General features: G+C 50.3%; 4 protein-coding genes across 4 annotated transcripts; 2 read left to right on the top strand and 2 right to left on the bottom strand.

Moving 5' to 3' along the window:
* Positions 1 to 819: 819 nt before the first annotated feature.
* Positions 820 to 2,566, top strand: N7446_000006 (glycoside hydrolase family 1 protein; the record flags this gene model as incomplete). The annotated part of the gene is made up of 4 exons (XM_058508773.1): positions 820 to 1,341; positions 1,458 to 1,744; positions 1,835 to 2,328; positions 2,421 to 2,566. The coding sequence occupies 4 exons, from the start codon at positions 820 to 822 to the stop codon at positions 2,564 to 2,566; spliced, it is 1,449 nt and encodes a 482-aa protein (XP_058377752.1).
* A 686-nt stretch (positions 2,567 to 3,252) lies between these two features.
* Positions 3,253 to 5,048, bottom strand: N7446_000005 (hexose transporter protein (Lactose permease); the record flags this gene model as incomplete). Its single annotated transcript, XM_058508772.1, has 4 exons — positions 3,253 to 3,995; positions 4,065 to 4,383; positions 4,461 to 4,777; positions 4,865 to 5,048. The coding sequence occupies 4 exons, from the start codon at positions 5,046 to 5,048 to the stop codon at positions 3,253 to 3,255; spliced, it is 1,563 nt and encodes a 520-aa protein (XP_058377751.1).
* Positions 5,049 to 6,884: 1,836 nt separating this feature from the next.
* N7446_000004 (endo-1,4-beta-xylanase) lies at positions 6,885 to 7,906 on the bottom strand (the record flags this gene model as incomplete). The annotated part of the gene is made up of 2 exons (XM_058508771.1): positions 6,885 to 7,163; positions 7,226 to 7,906. 2 exons carry the CDS (start codon positions 7,904 to 7,906, stop codon positions 6,885 to 6,887), a joined length of 960 nt encoding a protein of 319 aa, XP_058377750.1.
* Positions 7,907 to 8,832: 926 nt separating this feature from the next.
* Positions 8,833 to 11,763, top strand: N7446_000003 (glycosyltransferase; the record flags this gene model as incomplete). Its single annotated transcript, XM_058508770.1, has 6 exons — positions 8,833 to 8,941; positions 9,055 to 9,802; positions 9,859 to 10,016; positions 10,077 to 10,446; positions 10,498 to 10,848; positions 10,899 to 11,763. The coding sequence occupies 6 exons, from the start codon at positions 8,833 to 8,835 to the stop codon at positions 11,761 to 11,763; spliced, it is 2,601 nt and encodes an 866-aa protein (XP_058377749.1).
* Between the last annotated feature and the right edge of the window lie 423 nt (positions 11,764 to 12,186).

Here is a 12,186-nt window from a genome sequence, read left to right as displayed (position 1 = left end):
GCGGTCGGTGGAAATCAGCGGGGTTTTGGGGATCGGGCAATTAGGCATCGTCGCATTTATATTTCGCCGCGATGGCCATCCCTTTTAACCTGTGGAACTGTCTCGCAAATGCTAAGCCGCTAGACTAAAAGTAGACTGACTTCTCACAGAGTACTCCTTAGTCTTGTAGCATGTGTATGATGGTTGTATTGTTATAGATTTCTGTGGGGTCATGACCCAGTATTATCGACACAGGTCCAACCCTAATATATGAGTAGTGCGTATCATGGTGACAGGACAATACCATTAGTACAGTGGATCCAGCATGTAGTTACTATATAATTATTCACTAGAGCCATGGATATGCGGCGTATTCCCCGCACCATTGCTTTTGCGTCAGTAGTTGGATGTTGACTTGGAAATCGGCCAAATTGTTCCACGGCCTGTGACGGGCAAATAATCCCGCTGCCTAGGTTCTCGGCCGTGGGGCCTACGACGTAGCTCAAGGTTCTTTTCATCCAGGACTCCAGGACTCCAGGACTCTGTACAAAGCTTCCGTAGTCAGTGATCAGTCCCGGTGCTGGTAACTTCCTATGTACCTGAAAGTGGTATTTGTGGGACCTCGGAGGAATTCTGGGAGAACCTCTGGTTGCGCCAAAATTTCCCATGCTCCGAAAGCTTTGAGGTGGAGCGACGCAGCGTCCTCCAAAAGATAAAAGACCGCCGTTTCCCTCGAGAAATCAGACTCTCACCAGGAAGAAGAAGTCACTGTGAGAGAAAACAGTCTTTTGAACACCACCCTAACATCAATACGTACAGCTGCAGACGTGCATATCCAACATGGCACTCCCCTCGGACTTTGAGTGGGGTTTTGCGACAGCTGCCTACCAAATCGAAGGTGGCGTCAATGAAGATGGACGAGGCCCTTCTATTTGGGATACCTTCACCCACCTTGAACCATCCCGTACGAACGGCGCCAACGGTGATGTCGCCTGCGACCACTACCACCGATACGAGGAGGACCTTGATCTTCTCGCCAAGTACGGCGCGAAAGCGTACCGATTTTCGTTGTCATGGTCGCGTATCATCCCCCTCGGCGGACGAAATGACCCTGTGAACGAGCCAGGTGTCGCCTTTTACAACAAGCTCATCGACGGACTACTTGCTAGGAATATTATGCCCTGGATCACTTTGTATCACTGGGACCTGCCACAGGCGCTGCATGACCGGTACAGCGGTTGGCTGAACGTTGAGGAGTCGCAGAAGGACTTTGAGCGGTACGCAAGGGTGTGTTATGAGCGGTTCGGGGACCGGGTGAAGAATTGGATCACGCTGAATGAGCCGTGGGTCACTTCTATCCATGTGAGTAACGAGGCTGTTTGAGTCAAACTTCACGACACATTTTCCACTCCTGCCGGGCGGTTCTCACTCGATGGAACGGTCTAAAATGGACAGCAGACGGGCTAACATGGTTACAGGGATACTCCAAGGGCGTTGATGCCCCCGGTCGAAGCAGCACCAACAAAGACTGTGCTGAGGGTGACTCGACAACTGAGCCTTGGATTGTTGGCAAATCCCTGATCTTGTCGCATGCGAAAGCGGCAAGACTGTACAACAAAGAGTTCAAACCGAGGCAAGGAGGCCGTATTGGCGTGTCTCTAAGTGGCGACTATTATGAGCCGTGGGATTCCGCAGAACCCAAGGACCACGAAGCGGCGGAGAGGAGGATGCTATTTTCTACTGGCTGGTTCGCCAACCCCATGTTGTAAGTCGCCCTAGCGGAACATCCCTGGTTGAACCCCTAGATCTATTTCCCCTGTACGCACAAGCTTGCTGATGTGGTGTCACCTTCAAGCCTTGCGCAGGATTATCCTGCGCCTATGCGTGCACAGCTTGGAGACCGCCTCCCCACTTTTACAGAAGCTGAGTTCGCCCTGCTACGCGGGGCGGAGCTCGACTTCTACGGTATGAACTATTACACTACTCAATTCGCGCGGCATCGCACCTCTCCAGCACCCGATGAAGACTACATCGGCAACGTGGATGAGTGCCCAGAGAACAACGCCGGCATTTCGGTTGGTGAGCCGAGCGGTATCCGCTGGCTGCGCTCTGCTCCCCAAGGCTTCCGAAAGCACCTTGTGAGAATCTACAAGAAGTACAGAAAGCCTGTCTATGTCACTGAAAATGGGTGTCCCTGCCCCGGTGAAGACAAGATGAGCAGGGAAGAGTCTGTCAAGGACGTGTATCGCCAGCAATACTTTTCGGACCACTTCGATGCCATTATTGGGGCAATCCAGGACGGGGCAAAAGTACCTGGATACTTCGCCTGGTCGTTGATCGATAACTTGGGTGAGTTGACTCAATTTTCACCGACATTCCTCGTGTTTTTGAACGGATGAAAGCTCCGATCCCTTGAGTCTCGATACTGACCTTGCTCACAGAATGGTCCGAAGGGTACGGTATGAGGTTTGGTGTGACATTCACCGACTACAACACACTCGAGAGAACGCCCAAGCAGTCGGCATTGATGATGCGAGGCATGATTGCAGATAGAATGAATGCGAAGGCCAATGGCGGACATGCGTGATGGAGATTAGAAACTGCTGCGCCTGGAAGCTCAACTTCAATGTTCCTCCTTTGGCAGTACGATAGCGAACCTTTCGATGTTACGTTCTTCACATGCACAATAGGTATCTGAAGTTTCCGACACATCAAAATTCTACTTCGTTCTTCACTTCTTGAATCGACATTTCCATAGCACCGACCGACGAACTTATGCTTAGATGGCTGTTCCGTATAATCAAACCCTTGTATTTCTCATTATAATCTTTGAGGTCAACACTACTGACTCTTTCTTGTTTTTGAAGCAAATTTCCAAAGCGTTACTTACTATGTTTAAGCGGCTATTTCCTAAGAAAAATACGGGTGACTGTATTGTGGTTTTATAATATTATAGCTCTTTGACACATAACACATGTCAGTAATACTTTGAATTTTTTTTTTTTTTTTTTTCCAAATTTTTCTCAAGATATAGGCGATTTAAAGAGTGGGCTCGGATTTTGCGAAAAGCTACGATGGTTTTGTACCATCCAAGGGACGAAGGTACGCAAAAGTCTGTAGTTATCTCCTTAGTTTATCAGATGAAGGTTCGTGCTTAACTCCTATAAACTATCTTCGTACTAAAGTAACACAAACGAGTTATGACCTACCTTCTTGACCGGTGACATCGTACCTGCCTACCAACCCAGCTCAACGACTGAATCAACACCAGGACTAAGCCTTCATTTCCTCTGTCCTCTTGGCATCCGGCGTGGCCTTCTCCGTGTGTTCAGTCTCACCAAGCCCCTCAGCCTTGATGTCGTACAGTCTCTCGAGCACTTGTCTCCCATCAAAGATCTCGCTGACCTCCTCCAGCGTCATGCCACGAGTCTCGGGGAAAGTGAAGTAGATGATGATGAGCCACAACACCAGGGCGCAGATGAACACAATATAGTACTTCCAACCTATGGCATCCAGTGCTACCGGATTGACGAAGCCGTTGAAGAGGCTGCTGCAGTACTGCGCCAAGTTGAAGACGGTCAGGCCCTTGGCGCGGAGCGTATACGGCAGCACCTCGAGCAGGTAGGCGATGGGCAGGGGGTTCATTGCGAAGTTGTAAAAGGCGTAGAATACAAACACCATCACCACAACACCGATACCAAGGCCTTTATTTCCGCTCCCTTGCTGTTGGTTTTGGGCCGCAAGGGCAGTCCAGACTATGAACGCGATCAACATGCCGACGGTGGACGTGAGAAGCATGAACCGCCTGCCAAGGCGGTCGATGAGGGTGGCGGAGCCGCAAGCAACGGCAAAATTGAAAATCTGGAGTGCTCCATTGACGAGATTCTGTGTAGTGGGGTCGGTGATGCCGACGCCGTTGAGCACAAGAGCAAGATACGACGAGATGAGCTGGTTACCGCACCACTGGATGATGAAGCCAAGGATGGCAACGATGAACAGCCGATGACGGTTTCCCTCTAGATGTGAACCATAGGCATTGGCATCGCGTCTCTGCTTTTAGTATGTAGAAGGGCATAGGGACTTACTTGTCTGGAAGAACTGAAGGTAAGAAACTGATTCGCACGAGCGCTCAAACTCGACGGCGCTCGTAATCTGGGCTACCTGGAGCCGGACGAGCTCAGTCGGCTCTTCGGTCCCGCAGTGATGTATACTAAGGATCTTCGTAGCTTCCGCCGTCCGTCCATTGGCTATAAGCCACCTGGGGCTCTCCGGCACGAAATAGATGAATATTACCTGAAAGATCGAGAGGAGGGCTTGCAGGAGTGAGGGGATTCGCCAACTCCAGCTGCTTGACATCCTAAAGGTGCCAAACGTGGCCCAAGCAGCAACGATAGCCCCCGCGTACTATATACAAGATTAGACGGTCGAATCCTAGAGCTGGAAGAGAAGGGGACTTATCCCCGTCAGATATGCCAACTCACCCATGTAGTGTTATAAATGGCGGTGATAATGGGGCGATGTGTCGGGTACGCCAGCTCTCCGAGGAGCGGAGGGGCAGCGGTTGCGACAAATCCTCCGCCGAGGCCGACGAAAAACCGCCCAGCAATGAACATGCCAAAATTCTTCGCGCATCCCTGCACCAGTGCACCAAGAATGATGATCACGGCCCCGAGAAAGATGGGATGTCGTCGTCCGTACTTATCCGCAGCGAAGGGAGCGAGGGGCAAAGAGACCACGCCACCGATGACTTGCATGTTCACCATGAGCCCCAGGAGGCTCCCGTGAGGGTGGTTGAAATCTGTAAATCCCATCACGGTTAGTCTTGACTGGTACAAACAGCGAGCACGGCGTGTCCACGCCAGAGAAGCTCCCAGATCTAGCTAACCTTGTTGCCATTTCGGGACCGTCTGGATCCCGTTGAGCATGCTGCCATCGAAACCACCTACGTAGCTCGTGACGAACGGAACCAAGAGGAGCAGGTTTAGTTTTATGAGGTGCGGCACGCGCCACCATGACTTTTCAGTGCAGAGCTCTCGGAGCCTCATGAAGCCATCTTCAGTATGTGCCATGTTGCGGCCGTTGTACAATCGGGGAACCTTTGGGGGAGGGAGATAGTGACAACAGCAGTAATTAGCCTGGAGAAGGGAAAGAGTGAGGGTGATTATATATAAGTTCAGGTTTTGACACCCCCGCATGCTTTCCATCAAATACCTCCACCGGTTAAACAATCATTATGGAATACGTCAAGCTATCATGATTTATTTTCCGTCTAGGATGTTGCTACTTTGGTTTAGCCGGCGGAGCTGTAGAAGGAGACAGAGTTTGATATTTCGAAGCCCAGATCCGGTAGTTTGGCTTTCGAAAATACGGTACATATCTTCATCACCCCGCAAACGAACTTTTGATTCTCCGGCTAGAAGGCCGATTTGAGTTCTGCGCTTCATATTGAGCCTATTTTCTCCCCATGGGGCAGACTACGGGGGACGAGACTGGGGAAGGGCCCCTAGACCCTTCCTGTTCCGTGAATCCGGAGTCATGCAGTTCGGAGGATTTGTGGATTTGGCCGAAAGAGCATTTGCCCGAGACACCCAACTACAGAATGTCCAGGCATCAAGGGGGACGGAGCACGCGAACACGAGCAGAAATGGTTACAAGTTTAACCATTCAACTTGGTTGGCCTCTAATTGCTCGACTCGCACTCTACATTCGCCGAATTCCACCATCTTCCCGAGCTAGAGCTCAAGGGCTTCGCCAGGCACAAGGCAAGCTTGCACGCTCTGTCGCAGCCACAAAGTCAAAGAAATCGGATCATGATGAGGAAAATTGCGTGGTAAACGCGAACAAATATCTAAGACTTCGAGGTCGGCAACCGCCTAATGATAAGGTCAAAACAGACTACCACGACAATAAGAATAGGGAATTTTCGAAGTTGCATGCCGGGCTCATTGTGGAGCGAAGCGATGGAAACACTCATGGCATTTTACCCTCCCACACCGCTTGGCGTTGTTGTAAGCGGAGTGGGTAGGTATCCAGTTGATACGAGTACGGCCAATGAATTCAATCGGTAGAATTGCGTACAACGATTGGTTGAAAGAGCCGCCTCTTCGTCGCCACGAGCTGGCCCGGGCCTTTTATTCATTTTTAGCAATGCTAACTTAGCATTGCGTTGGCCTCGTCACACAACCCAAAGGGTCGTAAGGCTCACCTCTTCTCTTAGCAGGTGATCCCTTTCTAATTGGGCAACCTGTAGCATCTGCGGAGTAACTGCCTCAAGCGACCGGCTCAATTCTTCGCCAATGGACCTGTACAGACCGACACTTCCACTGCCCAAGTTTGACTGCCATAATTGGTTATCCACCTACGCGAAGAAATTCGGCTTCCGCGATGATCAGTGCGCGTGTGACGCGCAAGAGACGATCGTGCGCTTTACATCTGTTCCTAACCCACTGAGCATGAATCTCGGGAGTACGAGGGTTCCTCAGAACGAACGAATGACTCCCAGGGGTAGGACATGCATGGTCTAGGAACACAAATCGAGATCCCAGGAGCAACCAGGGACGCAGGATCACTCCTCGTCTTACTAGGAAATTTGAAAAGAGAAGCTGGCTGGAAAGTCGGAAATAGAATTCTTGGTAGGAAAATGCGGATGCTTGAGGAAGCATTGGATATCTTGGCATTGGTGAACGAGTTCCGATATAAGTCAACTTATTCATTCTGATTGTTTTGTTACATATTGTACATATATACTAGAGTAAGGCTGTTGAAAGCTTTGCAAATATGGGAGAAACCATGCCTTCGGAAGTGTTGAATACTCCCCGAACGTGCTAATCCGATCATGACCCTCTTAGTTCTGTGACTGCACGCGTAAAGCACAATATTTGATGGCTTGACGGTGCTCGAGCTCCCTAGGGCCCGCTGACGAAGTTCGCGAGGGCACTGTGAGTGGCGTAAAACTCGCTCTTGGGCTTGTAGCACTGGTCAAACATCAAGGGCTTTGCGCCCGGCACCCAGGTGTAGGCATGCTTATCCGTGAAGCCCCAGAAGCTAATGTCGGTGATTCCTGCTTTGAGAGCCTCGCCGACAACGGCACCGTAGATGTCGGTCTCGAGTGCGTTGTCAAGTGTGTGGACATCCAGTTCAGCAATTGTCACTTCCAGTCCGAGCGCCGTGTAGGAGTTGACTATCTCCGTGATGACTCCTGGTTTTGGGGCTGCTTGGGGGGTGTGATGTGCATCTGCAGGGCCACTCCGTCAATCGGGATGCCGTCCGCCACGAGTCCGGAGACGAGGTCGTAGAGTTCCTGGCGCTTGCCGGGGAGTGATTCAACAAGATTCTCGTTGATGAACAACTTAGCGTCCGGGCCGGCTGCACGGGCGATGCGGAAGGCATCTGCGATGTAGCCGGAACCGAGTACGTTATAGAAGATATTCGCATTCAGGCCGCCGCCCTGCGTTTCGAGGGCCTCGGTGACGACGTCCCACCGATCCATCCTCTTGTGGTACCGGTGCATGAACGCCTCGAAGTGAGCCGTCATCGCAGCACGAAGGGCTGTGGGGTCGGTGATGTTGAGCACGTAGTCGGGGTTACAGCAGCTCGAAATGAGCCCGTGTCCCTTGACCACCATATTGTTGTCTTCCGCGAAGTCAACGAGGCGGTCGAGGGAGGTCCAGTTGTAGTACCCTTCGGTCGGGTTAAAGAACGACCACTTCCCCTCATTTTCGGGAGAGAGGCTGTTGAACTGGTTGGCAAGGACGGCCGCGAACTTGGGATCATTGAGGTAGGTCGGGTTGATCGCCCCAGACCCGATGAGAATGTCCTTCTTGCTTGCCTCCTCCCTCAGCGGGGTGGTTCCGGTGCTGGGAAACGCGTAGACTCCTTCGGTAGCGGCGAGGAGCGCGGTGACGAGTGTTGTGGCAAAGTTCTTCATGGTTCTACTTGACGATGTGTTCTCGGTCTCTTTAGTTCTCAATTGTGTGTGAATCTTGAAGACCGCCTCGACAGATCCATGGGCTTTATAGCTGAGAAACCCGATGCCCAGGCAGTAACATAACGCCGTGGAGACATCGTGGGATGATCCCTACTGCGGTATGAGCAGAGTACGAACGCGACAGCTCTATACGTAAACGAGCTCTCCCTCTGATTCGAGGAACCGTTTGCGTATAAAATGTTATACAGGCTCAGATGTATGCAGTACTTGAAGAAGCGCGGCAGCGGGGAACCGCCTCAGCCGCAGTCGAGAGCTTATGATATACCTGGATCTCTGCGAGCAGAGCCACTCGCCATTAATATGAGCTAGAACTGCTCAAGTAATGTTCTTATTCGTATGCAAAGGTCTGCTATAGATCAATTGTAACTACCACGCCAGCTATTTTCTCTATGGCACATGAACTCGCTTTCCAAGGCTCAAACGATAGGAAACTATTACCGCAATATAGTACGTAGAAATCAAGCAGGATAAGACTATTGGAAAAGCGCGGTCTTCCTGTGCCCCATTCCGTAGCCAGTGGCTGTAGATCTCAAGGTAATCATAGGGACAATTACTTTCCAAGTTTCCTGGTCCGTTATTTGTTTCAAACAAAAACCTCGCAATTGGTTGAGGATGACCGTATGTTGAACGTATACGAATACGCCCCACAATTAGTTTTAAGACTTAAAGTTAGGCTCAACTTTAACCGAACAAGAAGGGGTGCGGGTCGTATTCGTTTAATGGAAGTTGAATAAAGTTCGATGATGTCGTAATCAATGATCAAACATCATTTCCAAATCCTTCTAATCTGCATCTTTTCTACTCGGCCATTTCTATTGATTTTCTTGCACCTCCTGTTTCTCCTCATCTACGGGAGTCTGGCGAATATGTCTGGCAATGGCCATTGTGGAGATGTCTTCGAGCTACCTGGTGAGCCTATCATGGAGGCATCTACCCATCCTTGGACCGCGGGTAAGAGTGGCATCAATCTGAATGGTACGTTTATTCTTCCTTTTTTGGGGTTTTTTTTGGGAGTGTTTTTTTTGCTGTGGGTATGTTGATGCTGGTTTTGTTGTTCGATGTATTGATTTGTGGCCTGCGAGAAATAGATGCCGGCCGCGTTGATATCGACTGGGACTCAAAGTTCGTACGAGGGCTCTCGAAGCTCTATACTGGCCCTTTCCTAAGAGCTCCTACTACACCACCACCTGAGTATTCTGAGCAGGATGCCGATGCTACCACCGTTAGACCCGATCGCATATCGGAACATCCCGAGCCAAGTAGGGAGAATGCAAAAGGTTGGGTCGTCAAGCTAAACATTGTAATTCAAGTCGTGGGAAGTCGGGGTGACGTTCAACCCTTCATTGCCCTCGGAAATGAACTTATGCGATACGGACATCGTGTGCGTCTGGCTACACACGACATGTTCGAAGGTTTCGTCAGGGAATCGGGATTAGAGTTTTACCCTATTGGAGGCGATCCAAGAGAGCTGATGGCATACATGGTCAAGACTCCCGGGCTTATTCCTAGCATGGAGAGCTTTCGAGCAGGCGAGATCCGTCGCAAGCGCGTCATGATTCGGGAGATGCTCGATGGATGCTGGAGCTCATGTATAGAGCCGGATGTGGTAACTGGCCATCCATTCGTGGCTGATGCTATTATCGCCAATCCACCGAGCTTTGCACACGTTCACTGTGCTCAAGCTCTCAGCGTTCCGGTACATTTGATGTTTACTATGCCTTGGAGCAATACAAAGTCTTTTCCACATCCCCTAGCAAACTTCACGACAGACTGTCCAGATCAGGGTTTCAAGAATTATGCCTCGTACGATCTTGTCAATTGGCTCACATGGCAAGGGTAAGGTTCCATTTGCAACTGAACAAAGGATACACCGTACTAATCCATTCTATTAGTGTAGGGGATGTGATCAATCGATGGCGAAAAGTGCTTGATCTAGATGAAGTGGCCATGTTTGAGGGTCCTCATCTTGCTGAAATACTGAAAGTCCCATTCACATACTGCTGGTCTCCGGCTCTTATACCCAAACCGTTGGATTGGCCGTCTTATATTGGTCAGTGCCTCGTGACGGAGTTCCCTGTGTATTGATAGACGTGGCTGACAAAACCTATAGACGTCTGCGGTTTTTTCTTCCGTGATGCGCCAACATACGAACCTCCAACGGATCTCCAGGCCTTTCTATGTTCTGGTCCACCGCCAATATATATTGGCTTTGGAAGTATTGTGCTTGAGGATCCGGTCAGAATTAATACAGCCATTCTTGACGCGGTCAATGCTGTTGGTGTTCGGGCTATCATTTCCAAGGGTTGGTCGAATCTGGGCGGAAAACATACCGAGAACGTATACTTCGTCGAAGATTGCCCTCATGAATGGCTCTTCCAACACGTGGCGGCTGTGGTGCATCATGGAGGCGCTGGCACGACGGCTTGTGGCCTGCGGAATGCAAGACCTACAATCATTGTCCCGTTTTTTGGGGGGAGTGAGTGATTTGATACCCAATCTTGTTTCAAACGACCTCGAGACTAACTCCTTAGTCAACCGTTCTGGGGTGCTATGGTTGCTGCAGCGGGTGCTGGTCCTGACCCTATCCCTCACCAAGAGCTAAATGTTGATATCTTGGCTGAAGGAATTCGATATTGCTTCACGGAGCAAGCGATCACTGCAGCCTCCGTAATTGCGATAAAAATGGCATCTGAAACAGGAGTTCAAGCCGCCATCTCTTCTTTCCATCGACATCTTCCATTGGAACGCCTCTCTTGTGATATATACTCGGGGGAACCAGCAGTGTGGTCTTACTCCACGGGTGACACAAAGGTGAAACTGTCAAAAGTCGCAGCAGCATCGCTAGTCGCGCAAAACTTGATTGATCCAAAACGGCTGAAAATGTATGTGAAGCTTCTGTTGCTCTGTAGTAACGTAACTGACCGGTATTCAGACATGCACTAAAGCCTATTGTGATTGAAAATCGTCGATGGGACCCTCTCACAGGCGGAGCCTCTGCCGTCATGGGGACCACGACCGACCTCATTGATTCTGTCCTGGGGTTGTTCTTCAAACCCTATGAGGAATATAAAGACTACCAAGTAAGCCACAGTGATCGGCCCTTGAGGATTGCCTCGAGTCAAGCTGCAAAAAGGCCGACAAGCAGCTCTACCGGAAACTGCTCCCTGCAGACGACACATGAGGGAGCTGACAATAGACTCAGCCCTACAAACAGTATAGTTTCCACAGCAAATGCATCGTCAGCCTCCAAAGGACATGGAGCTAGGCTTGCAGGTAGAATGGCCGGAGCTTCAATGAAGAGTCTTGCCAACTTTGTGCCGACTGCGCTGAAAGGCATGACTGTCGACATCCCACTCGCCATGACGGAGGGAATGCGCAATGTCCCTCGATTATATGGCGAGAAGCCACGGGACCACGGTTCCGTTACTGGCATTAAGAGTGGCTTTACTCTTGCCGGTACAGGCTTCGCATTGGGGATGGTGGAGGCGGTGAGCGACTTGGTCGTGAAGCCGTACGAAGGCTTCCGAAAGGATGGTGCAAAGGGCGCTGCAACTGGTATTGGCAAGGGCATGGCAAACATGACGTCTAAAGCGGGTTGTGCCATGTTCGGTGTTGTGGTATACCCTGGTGTCGGTATTGCGAAGACCCTGAGATCGGCCGTTTACTCTAAGACGAGAAAGAGAATCATCAAGGCGCGCCGTGCCGAGGGGACATGGTTGTTGGAGAATGGCAGACATGCGGAAATTAATAGCAACGTTAACAGCTTCCAAAGGATACTGAAGGGTAAGAACACCTGATTTACTACTTGAACGTTTGCAAGAACGGCAATATGGAATGCACATCGAATCCTGTTAATGACAAGCAAGCTGTGTAACACAGCATGGATATCGTATAGGTTACAAGAGCGACGCCCGCATGGAACGCTAGAGAACTAAGGGTGCTTATCACTATGCGGACTTTATGTAGGCGCAGGGGGGAATGAAGGGTGCGAGTTATACCCGCCACTATAATGTAGCAAAGAAATGAGAAGGATATGAGTAGTAATCTAGTCCGACCTTTTACTAACGGTTGCATCCCAGGCCAGTACCGAATTGAGTCTTAGTAGTGTGGTCTAGAAGGTGTGAAATAATGCAGCTTGTAATCTTGATTATATTGAGACCTATCAGAGTAACCAGCCCCAAAAGTCTTACTAGGATCAAACGTCAACACACTGTCAGATG

This window comes from Penicillium canescens, assembly GCF_028828765.1.
Source record: "Penicillium canescens strain IBT 15451 chromosome Unknown utg000001l_segment0_segment0, whole genome shotgun sequence".
Classification (NCBI taxonomy): domain Eukaryota; kingdom Fungi; phylum Ascomycota; class Eurotiomycetes; order Eurotiales; family Aspergillaceae; genus Penicillium; species Penicillium canescens.
The sequence above is the reverse complement of the archived record's forward strand: the minus strand, read 5'-3'. Positions and strand labels throughout refer to the sequence as shown.